Source organism: Amblyomma maculatum, chromosome 4, assembly GCF_055883805.1.
Source record: "Amblyomma maculatum isolate TAMU_Amacu chromosome 4, ASM5588380v1, whole genome shotgun sequence".
In the NCBI taxonomy this organism is placed as follows: Eukaryota; Metazoa; Arthropoda; class Arachnida; order Ixodida; family Ixodidae; genus Amblyomma; species Amblyomma maculatum.
Window position 1 is genome coordinate 15,217,935 of NC_139347.1, and position 21,329 is coordinate 15,239,263.

Sequence of the window (21,329 nt, forward strand, 5' to 3'; positions counted from 1 at the left end):
TGGTTGAGACCTCCATGACGTCATCCCGTCTTGACCAATCAGAGCCGCTGCAAAAGCGTGACACTTTTGCTGACGACAACGATGAGGCAATAAAGGCTTTCGCATTAAAGCCTGGAAAGATGTGCTATGTCACATGCACAGTGCATTTTTTCACAGTTACCTTCAATTGCTTGTGGCTCGCATTCAATTCACTTGCGAAAAAGTTTTAAATTATGCTCCACATTTCCTAGCTTGCGAAAATTTTGTTGTATTGAGCCCATTACAAGAAGTGTTATACATGTGCTACCAGTGCACTGCTACCATTCCTGCGTTGAGCTAAATTTGATAGTAAAACATTGCAGCAACCGGTTTGGAGCAATATTGCATTTTGAAGCAGGATGGAGCACGGAAAGCAGTTTGGAGCAGTGCTTCCACCCCTGCACTTCAAATGGAGGCCGAGAAAATCTGCTGGTGAACATAGCAAGCAGTGAAGAAAGGCTCAAACGGAAGGATGCTGCTGCTCTGTGTTTGTGATGCTTGGCCGCACATATTGCAGTATGTTTGCATATTTACTAGAAATGTCTCCGTATCTTCAGGTTACCACCGCCACTACTACTAAGCTTGAAGACAACACAAGGTGGTGTGTATAAAACATAAGTTAGCAATAGTAATAATAATAATAATAATAATAATAATAATTGGTTCACAGGAAGGGAAAGGCGCAGTATCTGTCACACTTGCTATGTGGACACCTGAACCGCGCCGTAAGGGAAGGGATGAGGGTGGGAATGAAAGTGGAAAGAGAGAAAGGGGAGGGCTACGAAGTAATTTCGACCACCTGGGGATCTTTAACGTGCGCTGACATTGCACAGCACACGGACGCCACTTCGTTTGGCCTCCATCGAAACGCAGCCGCCGTGGTCGGGTTCGAACCCGGGAACTCCGGACAGTAGTCGGGCGTCTTAACACTGCACCACCCCGGCGGGGCCCATAAGTTCACAACTACCGTGTTATTTGCACACTGATCACCACTACGATATCTTCCAACCTTCTACATGCAATTTGTTTTCACCAAAACGTGCATTTTTCTTGCAGCTTGGCTTCCGATCTCAGGCCCAGCATAAGTGCATACATTAAGTAACTGTAAAGCATGTACCAAATTTACAGGGCTATTGCCGTGGCTTGCTGCCGGCACATGCAGTAACTGGCATGCAGCATCTTGGCACAATGGAAAGCAAGACATTGAAAACATTATTTGAAGAGGCAACTTGCTGAGGGTGGACAGACCACTAGCACACACAGCAGATAGGGCAGAAACCAGGTGTGGGCAGCCCGAGCAGGAGATGCTCGAGCTGGCAATCTGTGATGATGAAACGTGGCGGGGGCATTGCCTTCACCTTCCTTGCAAAGTGCATTGTGGACAAATGACTGTGGCATTTTCCAGTAAAACTCTGGCTCAGTACCTCAACTTCCTAGTGGCAGAAGTAATAAAGCTATGGCATCAGTTCTGTAAACTTGTCCACTTTATTGATTCGGCGCTTTGCATGGTTCTCAATCTTTCACTGCAAAACAGTGAATTGGCCAAAATCCACCGCCCCACTTGTTCTCTGTTGTGAGGACTCTCCCTGCTCCCTTTACCTGAACTAACAAGGGGAGGGTTCCCAGTGTTGCAGCGGCCACAGACAGACTGTTGGGGAGCAGGTCTCCTCTTTTAGGCTTCGGAAAAGATGTGCGCTGGCGTTTTGGCATCAAGATGACTTATTCTATATCCATGAATTCATCCTGTCTGGCCTCTGGAAATATATCTCCTGACAGAGTGGCTGAATGAACACTTGCTTGTAACCTTGTTACTACTGGCCAGCATTACTGTTGTTGAAGCAATAAACGCCTGTTTGGTGCCATCATGTGTTGTTGCATTGTTCCCCAGAGTACGGCTCGCCATGGTCGACGCTCTGAACAGTCTGCCACAAATGAACAAAATATATTTACTATATTTACTATTTGGTCTGCACTGCACCTTCACTGTTCCTAAATGTTCAGTAATTACAAATTTCCTGTCTATCCAAAGTGGCAGCAAAAAGAGACTGTCATTTACAAACAGCACTATCTTGCTCTACTCATGTGACTTGCTCTTTTCTGAGGTGTGACTGTCAACACGTAGCAAGAGCCTGTTATGGATATCGTGAGTCGCTGCTGCATGCTCGTAGTTGGGAAAATAAAGTGCAGCACCAAGTGGCACGTCAGCGTGTTTAGCCATGATGCAGCTGATAAATGGCCGAGAGAGCAAGGGCCTTTGCCAATCCAGTCTGATAATGAAAATCCACCTTTCATCTCGAAAATCTATTTTTGGTATTATTTTCCACTACTGCAAGCCTGAATGGCACCAATCTAGTTTTAGCTCACAATATGCTAGCATGGAAGGAGCCTGGCTTGTGGCGGATGTAAGGGTGAAGTTGCAGTCCGTGTGCACTGCTGTGGTCATTTCGTGGCAACCAGTTTAACTGTTCTCAATTAGAACGAACAAACTAAGCACATTAGGCCACAGTGGTTAAGACAGGAGGGTCGGGCTCGAAGCCTGTCTGCACAACTACACCACAGAGTGACATGCACACTGGAGAAGCTTAACAGTATGGTTTTGTTTTTGTGCCTTCATGGATTTCTGCAATGTTTGGGTGGTTCAGGCCCCCCATGGGGCTTGCAGTCCAATGAAACTGACGCACAAAGTGCTAAATGGCTGGTTCCTTGGAAATAAAAGTTGGTGGCAGGTAGGTACCAAACTTTTGAAGGGGTTAACATGGTTGATGTTCGAGCTGTAGGCCATAACTAGAAAACGTATGCACGGTTGAAATGGGCCACAGACAGACAAACAACTAAATGATGAGCTGGTGCAGCAGCGCCGAGATGCTCGCAGACTCAAGGCCACTTTGTCACATTCCACGCAAGCACTGAGGGCGTATGCAATGTCACACATTATTCTTCAGCCACCTGCGCCAGTTCTCCCTCCCTGGAAATTTATACAGTTAGGAGACAACAAGCCAACTGACATCCGCAGACCGACGTCTGCCAACTCTGCATCGTTGCTACGCCAGAGATTTGAAGAGCAAGATACTAACCTGCCTCAAGATTCCATAGTAGTGTACGTAGATGGAAGCCTGCAAGGCTGTGAAGCCAAAACGGCAATCCACTGTCCACGGAGGCCTAGCCTGAATCAGACAACTACGTTTCAGCTTTCGGAACCACTTACATCTTTCTGCGTTGAGCTTGTGGCAGTTCAAGAGGCACTCTGCTCCGTGACTTCTATAACCATGCTCCCTACAGCCCACATTGTCATCCGCACTGACGCACTTCAAGCAGTACGTCTGCTCCGACGTGTCAGCCGCTGCCCTAAAATTTGCCAGGACATCCACCAGCTTGCGGCGCGCATTCCACAGTCAATACGCATTGAGTGGGTCCCACGGGATCTGCTGCCTTCCCAAAGTCAAGCTGATTTTGCAACCCGCCTCGTGAACCAAGACGCGTCAATCCCACGGCTTCTCGAAGTCGACGACGCTACCCTCCTTTTGTCAAGAAAGGAGCACCTCCGGCGCCGCACACGTGCACTTATCCCTCCGTGTGCGATATCCCTTCCCCGCGGTCTCACCCGTGCAGAGCAGGTTGCGCTTAGGAGGATATGGGTCGGTGTTGCCCTTACACCAGCAGTAACTAGGACGTGGTCATACTTCCAACACTTATATCCTCGCCCAGGATGCCCGATCTGTAACAACGAAGATGTCGAGGCCGACATCCACCACTTGCTGTGGGACTGCCCAGCACTCAAGCCAACACGAATCCGGCACCTGAGAATAGCTGGCCTTCCAGCAACCAATCCTGCCTCATACGTCACTTGGACGCAGGGACCTCATCATCGCTCACTTCTGGACTTCATAAAATCAGCCAACCTTTTTCCATTCATTTAATCATTTATTCATCCTTCATCTCATAACCTACTGATGCCCTGAGGCAATAAATATCGACAAAAAAAAAAAAAAAAAAAAAAACAACTAAATGAGCGTTTCCCCCCTCTGTGACCTTGTTTCACCTGTGCTGTGCATTTTTATAATTTTCGTATGGCTGCATCATGCCTGCGGACAGAGTCACTATATCTGGTGTGTAACTGTGCTCTCGGGCATTATGAGGGACCATCAGCTGTTGCAGGGATGTAGCACTAAAATAGTCACATTCTCCACGAAAATACCCGAGCACTACCCGCTGCTGAAACAGCTGTCTTTCATTCAAAAATATTTATTTTACTAGTGTTACATTTTCTGTGGGATACATACTGCAGCTTCCCTATGTTGAATTAGTGGATTTAAAATTTTCCGGCACTGAAAAGTAGGGGCTTTATTCATGTCGGGTGATCAAGCATGCTTGCCACCAACACGTATGTCTGAATTCAGAAGAGAACAATGAAAGTACTTATTTCGATACCTCTGTGTCAGAACTGTCCACTCTCAAAGCTCTTCTTCCACCAACAGAACCCCTTGAGGTAGGGCATGTATACTGCGTAACTGCATAACTGCCACACTAGGCAGACTGCCAAAGAAAGCTTTTGATACATATAGCTTGAGTTTCCATGTCTCAGGCCTTCAGATTGGACTCTAGGGCATGCAAAGAAGGTGCACAGCTTGGAGCGCTATCTGTATATCTTCAAATAAAACAAGCACACACCAAAAGCAGGTTGCTTTGCATCCCCCCCCCCCCCCCCCCCCTTCCCCCCACACTAACCAGAATGACAATAGCAGACTCTGACAGTCCACATTTCTTGATGGGTCCCTCTTTTACCTGTCCATTTCGGGATTGCTGTTGTCGGCACTGTCCGCAAAGCACATGGCGAGGATGTGGGCACAATGGTCGTGCTCTTCGCGAAGCTCGTCGTGGCCGCGCGAGGCAGCCAGGCTGGTGCGCAGGGTGTCCTCCAGGTGCAGCTCAGGGCGACGGCACTCATCACGTGCAGAGGGGCACTCGGTCACCAGGGTGTCCAGGGTGGATAGCAGGTGTTCCCGGTGGGAGCCCTGCTCATGGTGAACAAACACCGCCAGCTGCTCCACAAAGCCCATCCTGATCAGCGTGTCTGCAAGGGCACGGACAACACACTTACTTGCTGCTTCTGCCTACTTGCTTCGTGACAGACAGAAGGTCACCTCCACCACCGTCACCACTGGCAGCAGCAGCACTGTCAACTGCAGATCAAAGGTCTCTGCCTCCACTGAATTCCGAATTAACCCTGTTCTTCGCAAACTGAAGCCACCTTGTCCTTCAAACTTCATAATCTCATCCGCCCACCTTTGTTACTGCTGCTCCCAGCTACATCTAAAAACCAAAACGCTACCCAATGAGATTATTGGCTATCTTCTGTCTGCATTACATGCACACTACATTACAAGTCGCAGTGAGCATCATGCCATATCAGACACGCATTCCACAGCGTTCAAGTGCCTATGGCTGGCTCTAAGTAGGCCTAGACAAGGACAAGAAATTGTGGCAGCCTGTGGACAGTGCAGCCAATGTAGCCATTTACCTCCGCAAGCTTGTCAGAGAATATGCAAATGCTAAATGATTCAACGAATTACCTGCAATGGGAGGTTTATTTGTTATTTATTTTATTTATTGGATACCTGCATCGCCCGTACGGCATTACAGCAGGGGGGCTACAAACGTTATCCGTGACCTTGCCTATTATTTCAATGCACGGTAAATAGCATCGTTCACTGGAATATACACAGTGCTTGATGGCAAACTAATCCAGTATAGCACAGTTCTAACAAGAAAAGAGTAACACAAGCGTCACAAACCGTGCTTGCTTGACTATGCCAATCACACAAACTGACAATTTGCCTGGAGCGTACATTCGCCTATCAGAACAAGGATCTGGAAGGGGAACCACTAACATACTGATCAAAGAACAAAGCTTTGCAAGGGCAGATTGTGTAGCGCACCTAAGTCAAGTTTAAGCTTGCATATGCATATCGGGAATCTTTTTTATTTTTTTATTTTTGCTCTAGTGCTCAAGCTCTGTGTGCTTCTATCAAGTCCACTCAGAAGAGAGATAGCCTTCGGGCATCAAGCTAGATTTCTACTAAAGCTTTAACCCTACAACTCACATCTAAACTTGGTGCTTAAAGAACAGAACACTGGAATTTAGTCTCATTTTTTTTTTTTTTTTCCGCAATGGAAACATTGATGTCTAAAATATTCAATTCCATAGCGGTTTTTGAACAAACACCGTAGAAAATGTTTACTGAGAATTTTTCTATCAGTGCATGCGTCCATTTTTATGTAGTCCAATGCTGAAAACCATGAGCAGCGACCGCGATGACGACTGGTGGTCGACAAAAAAGACGTACCAAAAACAAATATAAATTTCACTCTCCAGACAGTAATTAGACATTTTTTGTTTAGAGGAACGTCCTTTTCAGTTTCACAATCAAAGTTGTTATGGCACAATAATGCACGCCTCGTCGACGAAAGTTTTTGTGGGCACTATCACTACTTCATTTGCAGAATTCCAAACACTGTGGCACTATCTAGTGGTAAAACCTGAAAGCATGCTTCTCGCAGTGCGAAAGGAGGGGTGGTTTCTATTTAAAGACAATGTAGAGAGTGCAAAATATAATAAATTATGACAAGCACTCCTAGAAGAAAAAAGAACAGTGTGCACTTACGAAAATCAGCGATATTTTGCTGACATGTAGTCACGTAGGGTACTACACCGAAAGTAATAGGGTTTCTCCGCTAGATAGCGCCTCAGTTGTTTTTATGCGATTTTCAATGGGAAATTAAAATTGTAAAGCATCTTTTCTTTGATATTAAAGTGCTCGATCTGTACTATATGGTAAGGTCTTTTCATCTCCGCCATAATCTCATGTCATATTTTGGGCAGTGTTCAGTCCCTTTAAGATTACAATGTAAAATCCAATGTAATGCCAGTTATCATGCAAAGTTTGAAGAAAAGAGTGCCGGCAACGAAAGCCACATATACTATTCTACGTTTAAAAGCTGCCTCCTGAACACTTGCCTCTGCTTTTCTCCTGCTGGGAGCAGAGTGATGAGAGCAGGAAGCATGCCTTGGTCTTCAGTTTTGGCGAGTCTGACTGCAGTGCCCTCAGCAACACAGAGAAGCCATCTGCTTTCTCGAATGCCAGGTACATGGGCAGGTTGTGGCGCACAAGGCCTAGTGGGAAGCAGAAAAGCAAACAAGATGATTAAAAGCACTGAGAACAGATAACCTGCCCAAACAAATTCTGCACAAAGTAGTCTTAACACAGAAATTAATATAAAGCTAGAAAGAAGTCATCATCATCATAAGCCGGAATATATCCACTGCAGGGCAAAGGTCTCTCCCATTTCCTTCCAATTAACCCGGTCCTGTGCTAGCTGCATCCACTTCACCCCTGCGAATTTCTTAATCTCATCCACCCACCTAATTTTCTGCCGCCCCATGCTACGCTTACTTTCCCTTGGAATCCAAATGGTTACTCTTACAGAGCAGCGGTTATTCTCTCTTCGAACTACATGCCCTGCCCATGCCCATTTCTTCTTAATTTCGACTAGAATGTCAGTAACTTGAGTTATTTATCTGACCCACTCTGCACGCTTCCCATCTCAATGTTACACCTACCATTTTCCGTTCCATGGCCCTCTGCGTTGTCCTCAACATAAGTAGAACCCTTTTCATTAACCTCCATGTTTCAGCCCCATAGGGCAGTAATGGTAGTATGCAACTGTTATACACTTTCCTCTTGACTGATAACTGTAAGCTGCGAGTCATTATGTTGAGTACTTTCCAAATGCGCTCCATCCCAATCACATTCTCCTAGTTGTTTCCCTTTAGTGGTCCAGGTCTGCAGTCACTACCTGTCCTAAGTAGACATTTGCCTACCACTTCCAATGCTTCGCTACCTATTTTAAACTGCTGTTCCTTTTCCAGGCTGTTCAGCATTACCTTAGACTTCTGCATATTAATTTTTAGGCCTACCTTTCTGCTTTTACAGTCTAGATCATTTATTATTTGTTGCAGTTGGTCCCGTGAATGCCTTTACAAGGCAATGCCATCTGCGAATCACAGATTACTGAGATATCCTCCATCGGCCCTGATGCCTAGCTGCTCCCATTTCATGTCTTTGAATACACCCTCTAAGTAAGCTGCAAATAGCACTGGGAAGATCGCGTCTCCTTGCCTAATACCTTTCTTAATTGGAATTTTTCACTTTCTTTATGCAGAGCTATGGTTGCTGTGCAGCCACCATATATGTCTTCCAGTACTTTCACATATGGCTCACCTACACCCTGATCTTGCAATGCCTGCATGACCGCTGAGGTTTCGACCGAGTCAAATGCTTTCTCGCAGTCAATGAATGCTATGTATAGGGGCTGGTTATATTCCGAGCACTTTTCTATCACCTGATTTATAGTGTGGATCACCTGGTTTATAGTGTGGATATGATCGATGGTAGAGTACCCTTTCCGAAATCCGCGATTACCTTGGTAAATACCTTGTACGTAACAGATAGTAAGCTGATTGGTCTAATTCTTCAAGTCCTTAGTGTCCCCTTTCTTATGAGTTAAGATAATGTTAACATTCTTCTATGATTCCGGTACTTTCGATGTCATCAGGCACTGCGTATACCGGGTGGTCAGTTTTTCTGGCACGACATCCCCTCCGTCCTTCAACAAATCTGTAGTTACCTGATCCTCCCCAGCCACTTTCCCCCTTTTCATAGCTTCAAGGCGTTTTTAACCTCTTCCTTCGTTACTGGCGGAACGTCTTCATTACAGCCAATTTCATTCTTATCCTGACTACTATGGCTAATGCAGAGGTCCGCATAGAACTCCTCGGCTACCTTGATTATCTTGTCCATGTTAGTAATGACATTGCCCGCCTTGTCCTTTAGTGCGTACATTTGATTTTTGCCTATGCATTTCTTCTTTACCGCTTTCAGGCTACGGCCGTTCTTTCGAGCATGCTCAATTTTCCCCATGTTATACTTCCTTATGTCGGCCACCTTACACAATAATGAAAACAAAAAACAAAACAAGAAAACAAGTCAGTATAAAAGAAGGAAGAGAAAATGCATTGAGGGGCACAAAATGCTTTAGCAGGTTGGAAGAAAAAAAAAATTAAATGCATGCAAAAAGAAAAGAGGAGGTTAAAGAGAAAATGCCAGGCAAGCTGGCATGAATCATTTGCTAATCCCAGAAGCAATATGAAAAAATTCAGCGCAATTCTATGGTTTTAGAAAGACGTGATTTGAAAGATGTGATGTGAAAAATGGTTTTAGAAAGATGTGATTTGACAAATTTCAAGGCATTTATTCGCAGCTTCGCACCCTACAAAACCTAGCCAACGCACCTGATTTCCAGTTTTTCTGATGCTAGCATACTTCTAAACTTCTCCTAGATGCACAACTGCCTTAGTCGCTTATGCATAATGAAAACCCAACACACAACACAACTTCTAAAGTTTGCTATGCATTCAGTGCAATGACAAGAAGGGTGATAGTCTCAGTTCTGCATGCTCCGAGCACTCTTATAAATGTCAAATTATTGTCCCGTGTGGCCAATTTTTTTATTAAAGAGAGAGAGAAAAAAAAAGTCCTGATTCCTGCCCTTTTTTTAAACTCACCACAAAGAGCAAGAAAAGTCAACCAGTGCAAGGAGTGCATTTCAGTAGGTGCACAAAGGCCCACATATGGGAACCATTAATTCTATCCTATCCTACCCTGTTGTATCATAATCTTCAGACAGACCACACTCGATAGTGTTAATGCCCCCTAGTCACAGAAAAGCCAGTGTCGGCGTTCTTGTTATCCACTGCAACACAAAAATTTTGAGGAAGCAAAGAAATAAAAATTGATCCAAAAATACGGGGATTTAACTCCCTTCAGATTATGAGACAAACACTCAACCAATACACCACAAAATGTTGCTAAATTCGAGTAAAGGTGCATCTAGAATATACTTTGCCATACAACTGCATGTTAACAAACAGCTGTGTCATTAGAAAGGAACTATTACAGAACTAATAATGAAGAGAGTAATAACGTACATTTCTGGTAATTTTGGCTATGCTTGTATGAAATTTTAGCGCCAGCGTGCAGCGCCGACAGAAAACCCGCAATCGCATTGCCCTGGCGCAACAGATGGAGTGCAATCAGTATAAAATGTATGGTGTTCTACGGACGCAGAGCGGGAACGTTTCTTGAATTACATGTGCGATAGATATGTTGCTGTCTACCAGTAAGGGATGCTCATATGAGTCGTCATCATCTTCTACGAGTGTGGATCATGCATCTATGCCTGCTCCTGCTCACCAGCCTTCTACAAGTGTGGATGGTGCACCTAAGCCTGGCCCTCGGCGACAGGGTCAGCCAAGTAAGTCTGAAACTGGGAAAGCAGGGACGAAGGATAAGCATGAAAAGGTGATAAGGGTTTGGTGCCGCAAAAATGTCAAGATGCAAGCATTCGAGGTAGAGGCAATGCGACAGCAGCGAGCCAGAGACGCGGATTATCCAAAAAAGAGTGTTCTGCTGAACACACACTAAGACGCATCAAGTTTCGAAAAGCGGCGTTCGAGCTGCAACGATGTCATGACCTGGCAGGCAATTAGAAGTAAATATTAAAAATTATAAAGTGAAAAGATTAAAAAAAAAATGTATGTATGTGTGTAAAATGCTATCGTGTCATACTCTTAATGATGAAGCTTAAGTGTGCCCTTAATTTTTTCGGGACAGTGTTAGTACTCCCATGTCAAGAAAAACTGTCCATTAGCGTTGGTGCTGATCGCCTGAAGCCTCACAGAATCAAAAAATTATGAGCATGCCTCTGGCAGGTATTGTTAGCAGACCAGAAATACCAGACCTCACCCCCCCCTTCCCTTTTGAAGCATCACAGCCTCGAAATATCAACAGCATGCCTCTGGCAGGTGACAAATATCGGGACCCTTGCGCCCTTCCCCACTCTTTCCGTTTGAAGCATCATAGCCTCAAAATATCAACAGCATGCCTCTGGCAGGTGGTAGTTGGCAGGTGACAAACACCTGGGCCCTTGCACCATTCCCATTTGAAGCATTACAGCCTCAAAAAATCAACAGCATACCTCTGGCAGGTGGTAGTTGGCAGGTGACAAACACCAGGACCTTTGCACCCTTCCTGTTTGAAGCATCACAGCCTCAAAAAATCAACAGCATGCCTCTGGCAGGTGGTAGTTAGCAGGTGACAAACACTGGGACCCTTGCACTCTTCTTGCTTGCAGCATCAAAACCTCAAAAAATCAACATCATGCCTCTGGCAGGTGGTAGTTGACAAGTGAGAAACACCGGGACCCTTGCACCCTTCCCCATCCTTTCCGTTTGAAGCATCACAGCCTCAAAAAGTCAACAGCATGCCTCTGGCAGGTGACAAACACCTGGGCCCTTGCACCCTACTCCACTTTTCCATTTGAAGCATCACAGCCTTGAAAAATCAACAGCATACCTCTGGACCTTCCCCACCCTTTCCATTTGAAGCATCATAGCCTCAAAAAATCAACAGCATCCCTCTGGCAGGTGACAAACACCTGGGCCCTTGCACCTTTCCTCAACCTTTCCATGGGAAGCATCACAGCCTCGAAAAATCAACAGCATGCCTCTGGTAGGTGGTACTGACATACACCGGGACCCCTGCACCCTTCCTCACCCTTTCCGTTTGAAGCATCATAGCCTCAAAAAATCAACAGCATGCCTCTGGCAGGTGACAAACACCTGGGCCCTTGCACCCTTCCCATTTGAAGCATCACAGCCTCAAAAAATCAACAGCATGCTTCTGGCAGGTGGTAATTGGCAGGTGACAAACACCGGGACCTTTGCACCCTACCTGTTTGAAGCATCACAGCCTCAAAAAACAGCATGCCTCTGGCAGGTGGTAGTTAGCAGGTGACAAACACCGGGACCCTTGCACCCTTCTCGTTTGAAGCATCATAGCTTCAAAAAATGAACCGCATGCCTCTGGAAGGTGATAGTCCGCAGGTGACAAACACCCCCATTCTTGGCCGATCCCCTGTGTGGGTATGTGCCATCAAATTAGAGAACAACAATCTGACCCTTGCACCATTCCCCACCCTTCCCATTTGATGCATCACAGCCTCAAAAAATCAACTACATGCCTCTCGCAGGTGACAAACACTGAACCTTTACACCCTTCCCCACCCTTTCCTTTTGAAGCATCACAGTCTCAAAAAATCAGCAGTATGCAAAGGGAACTGCCTCAGTGCAATAAATGATTCAGAAGTGAGCATTAAAGTCTCTGTCATTCTTGACACAGGTGATAACATAATCATGCAGCATGTTAACACTTTCCTGTCCACGCCCATTCCCATTGATAGCCCGCTATCGATGGTTTCACGATATGAATTTTCCCGCTTTTGAAGCGCTCCTTGACAAGTGGCAGCATCCAGTGGGTAATAGAACAACCCTTTTTTCAATTTCGCTTTTGGTTTTATTTTTTCCGCCGTGTCGCGCCCGTTCTTATAGTTTCGGAGTAACGTAACCAGCACTCCTTGCTTGCAAAATGGTGTCAACGTAGCGCTGCTGCTTCTCGGAAGCGGCCTGTTTCCACGGATACTGACGCATTTGAGTCCTCATCTGTGGATGCTAACAGCAACAGTGATGATTCTGAAGATGACTTCAGTTCTTCAGACTTCAGCACCAACAACGAAACTGCGTCAGAACGACCAGGAACGTCAACGGCCATGTCCCGGTAAGCTTCGTTTTCTCTTTCCAAAAGTTCTGCTTTTGCTGCGCGCTGATGGGTAGAAACCAGAGTGTTCTGAAAGTTACAACTGTTATCTGCAGGGTGTCAACGTCATTTGGGTGGGACTATTTGTCATCGGCAGCGCAGAGAGTCCTGTTTTCTCCTAGGAGACAGCCAGGGGTCGACTTTGGCATTGCGTGCCGCAGTACCGCACGGCGCTACTCCAGATCCATCGATTTCTTCCTGCTGTTCTTCACCACGGAGAACATCAAGGAGATATCGGCGCGGCTTTCCCAATGAATTGAAAGACAAAAAATGAGAAAAGAAAGCAGAAAGGGGGCATGTTCGCTGGCTGCGAGGTCAGGACGTCTTGTACCTTCAGTGGAAGGACAAGCGAATCGTCAACATGATATCTACTGCACACATGGCAAACAAGTTCATTATCACCAAACGACGAAAGAAAGTGGATAATAAATGGGTAGAAATCTTAGTCAGAAACCCAGAATTCATCACTGAGTATAATATAGGCATGCTCAGCGTGGACAAGTCAGACCAACTGATCAGAAGCTACAGCGTCCTCATAAAAAGCGTCCGCTGGTTAAAACATTGCATCGACGTAGCCATCGTCAACAGTTTCATACTTTTGGACGCACATCGCCTGGCGCATCTCGAAATGGCAGAATTATCAAGGACCTCAAGATTTGATCAGTTCGCTTTAAGACTTGAATTGGCCGAGCAACTGCTTGGATTTGGTGAGCCACAACCTGGAGACCCCCATGTTAGCCCTCTGTTTCCGCCTCATGATCAACCTCAGGGGCTGCAGCACAAGCCCCAAAAAATGGAGAAGTACAAGAACTGCAAACTGTGCAATGAAGAATAAAAGGTGGAACAAAAAAAAAATGCTTTCTGTGAGACATGTGCAGCAAACCTCTGTTTCACGGCAACAAAGAACTGTTTCGCATAGTGGCACGATAGTCACAAGGTCTACTGTTTTCTTTCCTAACTTGAGTAATACTGTACTTAGAAAGCTAGAATTTGCAGCATTGTTGCCTCGGTCTCTGTACTAAAAAATGTATCTCAAATTTGTTTTGTTTCATTTGTGTAAGAAATTCTTATGTTTTTATGAAGTTCTTTAAATTTTAACTGCAATTTTTTCCGATAATCTTCTTTCATCATCTATGCAATAAAGATGTTAACTGTGACTAATACTATTGTGAAGAGAATTTCCTCCTCTACAATTTTCTCTATACACTCCTGTACCAAGCAAGCTTTTGCAAAAAATAAAAAAAAAAAAATAAAAAAAAAAATAAAAAAAAAAAGAGACCTATTTATGACATCACTCAAAAACCGCTACTTTTCCCGCAGACAGGAAAGTGTTAAAAAAAACAACAACGCTCTTGCATATATGCAGCAAGAGTCTTGTTGACAATCTGTGAATTGTTTTCCCTCAAGGCACCCCAGTACAACAGTCACTTACAAGACACAGCATAGAGTGCTTTCAACAGGACGGCTTCTTCCCTTGCAGTGTCGACCAGCTCCAAAAGCCTCTTGAGATGCTTTGCAGCTTCTCTCTGGCAGTACGGGTTGTTCTGCACCAGTTCAGCAATAAGCTCACAAGCCTTGGACTGTACCGGACCATTTGGAAAGTGGAGAAGCTGTTCCAGTACATCAAAGCCACCAATTTTGTGGAAATCTGTGCACAGAAAAGCAAAACAAGAGCATGGCTAAAAAATAAAAAGGCACACAGAAAATATAACACTTTAATTACCACATAGTACAATATAATGTGTAAACGAATGAGTAGTGTTCATTTATGATCATAGATGTACATTTATTATGCGAAATACTACAGAAAAAGTCTTTACCAACATAGTCGTCAAAAGGTCAGTGCGCCAGCTGCCAGAAATACAGGACACATGCTGGTAGATAACTCCCCACAACAACAAACATTAACATCAAAGCAGTCTAAAATTACATGGATGTGCAGCTACATCAGGAAATGATGGTTCCCTACATTTGTATATTATAGACCAATATCTAGAGTCATCCTCGTGCACAGCTATTTCCTGCAGACTGTCCCACTGCCATGTGGGTATTTCCTTGGGGGCTGTAGTATCTCCATGGCAGCATCTGTATATAATTTATTGGCTGCGGAGGGATGGAAAAAAATTTCATGCATACCTACACAAACGGTTGTGTCCAAGAATTTTTTTGCATTATCACAGGGACGAAACCAACGAGTTAGGCATACACTTTATTTAAGCATTTAATTTTCTTGCCATTCAGCAGGCAATCGTGCTAATGTTGCAGACTTGGTACCCTACAGGAATATGAGTGGCGCCCACATACAGTTCCAATTCTTATTTAGTCTTCGCTCCTTCTTTCCAGCCATAACAAAACCCTATGTTGGGCTGTGTTGGCATCTGTATGGTGGTGCGCCAGTCACATCTACAAATTATTGTTGTAAGTACAGCTTATTTGCAGAGCTAACAGAGGAAAAGTTTTGTGATGCTTTACAATTACAAACATTGCTTTGTTAGGATCCCTTCTTTTGTTCTTTTGTGCTTAGCAAATATAGTGCCCATCAGGCAATTGCATCTGCATGTCATCAGATGCATGACACATCTTTTTAAATACTGAACACACTTTATCACATACTCCAAAGAAAAGAGCAGCAAAGGCATGCTAGCTGGCACATAACGATAAATTTTGCGGTATGTAGGGTTTAACGTCCGAAAGCGATACTGGCTATGAAGGTTCCTGTACTGTGCAAAGTCATTGCATATTAAAGAAAACCACGTGATCGAAATTATCCGGAGCCCTTCATTACGACATTCCTCATAGGTCGAGTTGCCTGGAATGTTGCTGGCAATAAAGCAGTCATGTGGCAGTAAGACTTCCACATGACAACGTGGCAGTCTGCAGGAAATAGCCACGCACATGAGTGGCTCTGGATATTGGTCTATAAGCAAATATAGGGAACCATCATTCCCTAATGTAGCTGCACAACCACTGAACTTCAGACTGCTTTGATGTTAGTGTTTGTTGTCATAAGGAGTGATCTACCAGCACGCCTCCAGTATTTATGGCAACTGGCACATTGATTTTTTTTTACATAAACCAAACCACCTTCTCGTCTTGCATGTTCAACTGAATTATTGCACCCCTTTTAAAGGGAGAGAACACTGAAATTTATGTCTCTTTTTTTTTTTTTTGCCGCAGTGGAAAGTTCGATGTCTAAAATGTTCGATTCCATAACGGTTTGGTTAGAAATGCTGTAGAAAATTTTTACCGGGAATTTTTCGATCAATGTGTGCGCCCGTTTTTATGTAGTCCGATGCTGGAAACCATGAGCAGCGACCGCGATGACGACTGGTGGTCGACAAAAAGGACGTACCGAAAACAAATATAACTTTCACTCGCCAGACAGTAATCAGACATTTTTTGCGTAGAGTAACGTCCTTTTCAGTTTCACACTCAATGCTGTTACGGCACAATAACGCACGCCCTCGTCGACGAAAGTTTTAGTGGGCACTGTCATTGCTTCATACACGAAATTGCAAACACTGTGGTGCCATCTAGTGGCAAAACCTGAAAGCATACCTCTCGCGGTGCGAAAGCAGGGGTAGTTTTTATTTAAGGACGCACTGGAGAGAGTGCAAAATATAATAAATTTTGGCAAGCACTCCTAGAAGAAAAGAAAACAATGTGCAGTTACGAAAATCAGCTATATTTTGCTAACATGTAGTCACGTGGGGGGCTACACTGAAAGTACTAGCGTTTCTCCACTAGATAGCGCCTCGATTGTTTTTATGCGATTTTCAATGGCAAATTAAAATTGTAAAGCCTCTTTATTTGATATTGTAGTGCTCAATCTGTACTGTATGAGGCAAGATCTTTTCATCTCCAGCATAATCTCATGACATATTTTGGCCAGTGTTCTGTCCCTTTAATACCACATCAGCATCCCATCGATAACGTTATACCCTAAGGAATATGACTATCTTAATCAGTGACTTGGTTTTTTTCATGTGCTAATGTGGTTGCGCACATTCCTTTTTGTGTTTTTCCCTCTTCTTATTTTTTCCTTTATATTGCTGCCTCACAGGCAACAATAAATCATTTGGTTGCTAGTCAGCGCATGTGTCTGTCGTTCACGTGTTTCGTCTCCCCTAGCGCTGTTTTACTCTATTCTTAAGCATGTACCAATCAGCCCGTATTTGCCCTCTTCTGGAATACCACATAACTGCAGCTTTTGCTGCCAACAAGGCACTCAGCATCTTTTCAAAGCCCATCTGTTTAGAAAACTTAGCTCCTGCTCCTTCTCATTTTTTTTTCTTCCTTAGTGTAGTCATGGTCCCACTTCAGTGTATTGCTTCAAGAATTCCTCCTCCATATGATCAGCTTGTAAGAAAATTCAATGCATTAATAAAAAAATGAATCTCATTCTGAAGGGGCACATCAGAGATGAAACACGCAAGGTAGCGTGATAATTTTTAAGCTGAAGCAACACATTGGGCTGCAAGGCAGATAATACTTGAGTACTTTGGATAGATTTCAACCCCCTGTTCTTCACTGTGAACTGAAACCTCGGTACAAGGGCACTTTTCCATTTTGCCTTCACCAAAATGCACAAATACAAGATCAGCAGCCAAGCTTCACAGATAATTAATTACTGGGACTTGTTCACAGTGACTTTGTAAAGCTTTACGGATATAGTCACCTTTAGCACAGTCTATGGAGCCGACATATTCTGTGATGCTCTCGAGAGCAGACTCGAGAGTGCAGCACGACTCCTCAGTTGGTGCTTGTCCAGCAGCCTCGCTCTCATGGCTCAGAGTGTCCTGGATGACTTTCAGGTTCTTCTGCATCTCCTCGACAGGCGAGAGCACCATATTTGACACGGCCTCTTCCAGCCATTTTCGCCTCTGGAAAAGGTCAGGCATTGACAAACTTGCAAGTTTTACGCAAAAATACGCATCACAGATTTGTGGTTAGTGCGGCAAGCTAGGAACATCACACAATGCACAGCCATGTTTGTATGCGTGATCCTAATAAAGTCTATAGGAGGTATTCACATGACGTCATCCGCAAGGGGCGCTAGCAGCCGGTGCAGCATTCTTCACATGCGTGGTAGTGTGTGTGGGCTCCACAACTAGCCGCAGTATTCAACTCGTGATCCATGGGGTGCACCTTTCGCATCTTGTCGAAATTTCTGAGTGCGCCAGCGAGAACCATGCGAATGAGTGGATACACCCGAGGACTCCGACCGAGGGAGGGGGGGGGGGGGGGGGGGGAAACTCTTTTCTCACAGGTTGTGAGCCTGCCTTTTCATGTAATATAAACAAGGCTGAATACAGGTTAGAAAAATGGCTGTGTTTGGTTTGTTGGTCTGGCTAGAATTAGAAATACATGCTGCCATAAACTACCCTGTTTCTGCATATGAGGTGCTTCGAATATACCGCATTTACTCGCCAAATGAACCTGCCTCCATCTATGCTCCTGCAAATTGGAAAAAAAAAACTCGACGGGGAAGCTCGACGGTAAATGTTTGACTTTGTGAAAACATCAGGTCGTACAACTGCGGTAACTTCGTCGTGGTGTGCGGCATACTACAAGATTGATCACTGCTTCACGTTCAATTCACCGACATCAGGGCCTGCCTTGTGAAGTGCGGTCTTAAGTTTTGCGACAGGTAAAACGTACAAATACAAAAAGCATTAATTTTTTGGCAAGTGAGCGAGGTCAAGAGCCACACATGCATGAGGGTGTTGATGACTGGTGTGCCTTTTTAGAGGTCAGTAAATGGTGACATGTCTGTTCGCTTAGCTAGTGCTAACTGTCACTTCTGCCGACATGTAAGTGACGTGTTACAACTGTATCAAGGGTTATCGCTGCACATCGGGTTTTTGTGAACCTAGGTTCTTTGGATTATGTGCATTTCAAGCAGAGCTGCGTTGCCGACAGTATATTTGTTAAAAACGCATGCTAGGTGTGCCGTTTATGCTGCGAGTGCGTGACAGCATTTGCTCGAACTTCTGTCACCCAAATTAAGCAACTGAATTGCTTCGCTTTCCTACTAGAAAAGCACCTGTGCAAGCTTCAACTGGCAGTTTGTGCCACTACTGCCACTAGAAATGTGCATCTTAAGGCTGTGCCAGCTTTAGAATTAGGGCAATTAATGCACTGTCTCTTCAAGATGTGTTCTGCCTCAGTGGCAACAACGGATTTAACGAGCTGCAAGTCGTGTTACACGCAATGGGCCGGCCAATTTAGTTGCCGAGCTGTTTGTTGCACAGGTGAATGCCAGCAGTGTTATGTCGTGGAGCACAAAAATACCGCTGTAGACTCCATGCACACAAAGGGCTCGACAGAGAAAAGTGGATGTGAAAGTATTTAACAACCTGACAGAACTTTGTGGATCACTTTCAATATACGGCGAGCACTCCACAGCGAACCTGATACTGCATGAGCAGATTCCACTGGAGACTTGAGATGACGGACGAGGCGTGGCTAGCGTCATCTGGTAGTATGGCCTCAGTGAATATCTCCTATACAGGAGTGCTACTGGTCTCGCATCTGACATGATGTGCAATCCTTGCAGTTGCATTGAACACAGAAGGGTGCATACACTTACCAGTGCTGCTGCTTTTAAGAATGTCATGTGAAATTTTTTTTTTTTTATTTGTTAGTAATGGGTGACAACACTAATACCCCAGTCAAGCATATATTCCTGTCAAGCGCGCAAAATAAAGTGCACTTATGGCGAGTGTCACTTACGAAAAGTACACTACACTACTGCTAAACAGCGTAACATAAATGCACTTGCCAAAGTGGCACTCAGGGCCGAGTGCGTTCAAAAACAGACTTTGAGGGCCGAGTGCGTAGCCTCGCTTTATACACGACCTCGCAGAACAGTCCCTCTAATGAAACTTAAACATGTAAGTGCATTTTTCATGGCCTCTGCATGGTGCTAGACGCTAAATGAGCAGAATTAAGGTCACTGAGCACAATTCCCTGCAAGCACTTCTCATCAGATGCACTGTACAATACTAAATACTTGAATTAATTTCCATGTGCATTCACTTTACTTAAGCCAGATGTAAAACATTTTACCTAGCTGTGACGTGAGGCAGACTTTGAGATGATAACTGTGTAACTGCTAGGCCGTGCACAGTGCTTTTGAATCATGCTTAGTGATTGCAGACAAAGTTGAAGCTTGGCTTGAAGGGTTGGTCAACATTTCAATAGTGCAAAGATGAGAACGAAGTACATGAGGGATACACAGATTTATATCTATGCAGATGTGGGTGGACACCGACAAGCCTATGTGATTCATGCAAGGAAGTTGATTCTGTAGAGCATTTTCTCTGCTCCGCCCTTCAGAAAAATATTGACCTGGAGGCCCTTCTTTCCAGGTTATGGCTCTCCTTGTCTATACCAGTGTTACTATCATTTGATGCGAGCGCCAAACAATTTGCAGTGGGTACAATTTGTGGGATTCTCCACGATTACATAATTGCAACTGGTGCTCACTCTTTCAATATTCTTACAGATCTTCCCTTTTATCCAAACTTTTTGCTTGTTATTTTACTTTAAATAGTCTTCTGTCGTTTTTCGTCGTTACATTTTTCAAAATTCCCGCTTGGCGCCAATATTTTTGTCGTAATCACCTGTAGAAATACGTTGGCTATTACCCACATGTGGGCAATGAGCGCACTGCCTGTGTACCTCACGTTGCCAGTTCCTCTTTGCGCTGTTAAAACAATGCTAGCAATTGCGTTCACAATCCGAGGCTTCTGAATGATCGGATTTGCATATCAGAGAATCAGAGTGGAAAAAAATGCGCTGCTCTAGAGGTTGCCGTTAATGTTTTGTTTTGCCTGAACAGAGTACAGTTTTCCACTTTGACGCAATGTTCACGGTCCCAAAATGTTTTGCAGTGTTTACCTCGGGATCCATTGAAGCGGAGGACGCGTTCGGTGCATCCTCGGAGGCTGAGTTCCGCACACAGAAGTTCAGCAGAGCTGGAAGGTTCTTAGGTGTCTTGTCATCTCCCCCACTCATGTTGTTGCCGGTCTCGGGAACGACAGCTGCAGAAGATTACCAATGGATAAAAGCCCTTACACTTCTCTCAAGTAACTTGCCGTGCTAAAAGTCTCGAAGCTCCGTGAAGTTCGGAACGTCAAGCAAGCGACAGAACTGGAACCCTAGAACTATGTACTTATGCTAGAACCGCTAGAAATGATAACCCACGGTGAAAAAAACAGAGTTGATAGAGTTTCTTACACAAACCACCAGTGCGAAGCATTAAGTTAATACCACGGTTAATACACAAAAAAAGAAAATCTGACCAAAAGTTATTAAATTACATTTAAACACTTAAAAAGAACAAAACAAGTTTCAAAGAAGGTATTTTTTTTGTTTTTCGCTGCTTTTGAGCTGCTTAGCACACTTCTTTCGCTAAACTAGTTAAACCGTAAAAGTGTGCTCAAACGCAAAATAAAACGCATAATTAAAATTTAAAATTAACTACTTGTATTTTAAACAAGCAAAACATAAAAAAATATAACTTTACATACTATC

At 44.4% G+C, this 21,329-nt stretch overlaps 1 protein-coding gene across 4 annotated transcripts; it reads right to left on the reverse strand.

Annotated features, from left to right (window-relative positions):
- Window positions 1-4,730: 4,730 nt before the first annotated feature.
- Window positions 4,731-21,130, reverse strand: LOC146190331 (hsp70-binding protein 1-like). Of its 4 annotated transcripts, XM_084600797.1 has the most exons (7): window positions 21,033-21,130; window positions 20,694-20,836; window positions 17,467-17,671; window positions 14,221-14,436; window positions 7,034-7,189; window positions 5,117-5,198; window positions 4,841-5,030 (listed from the first exon to the last, which is right to left on the reverse strand). In XM_084600797.1, the coding sequence occupies exons 1-7, from the start codon at window positions 21,052-21,054 to the stop codon at window positions 4,985-4,987; spliced, it is 870 nt and encodes a 289-aa protein (XP_084456923.1). In that variant the 5' UTR covers window positions 21,055-21,130; the 3' UTR covers window positions 4,841-4,984. The 4 variants fall into 4 exon arrangements, with proteins under 4 accessions (XP_084456919.1, XP_084456921.1, XP_084456922.1 ...); XM_084600793.1 differs by lacking the exon at window positions 5,117-5,198 and having other exon boundaries at window positions 4,731-5,089; window positions 21,033-21,119; XM_084600795.1 differs by lacking the exons at window positions 5,117-5,198; window positions 21,033-21,130 and adding an exon at window positions 20,891-21,030 and having other exon boundaries at window positions 4,731-5,089.
- Between the last annotated feature and the right edge of the window lie 199 nt (window positions 21,131-21,329).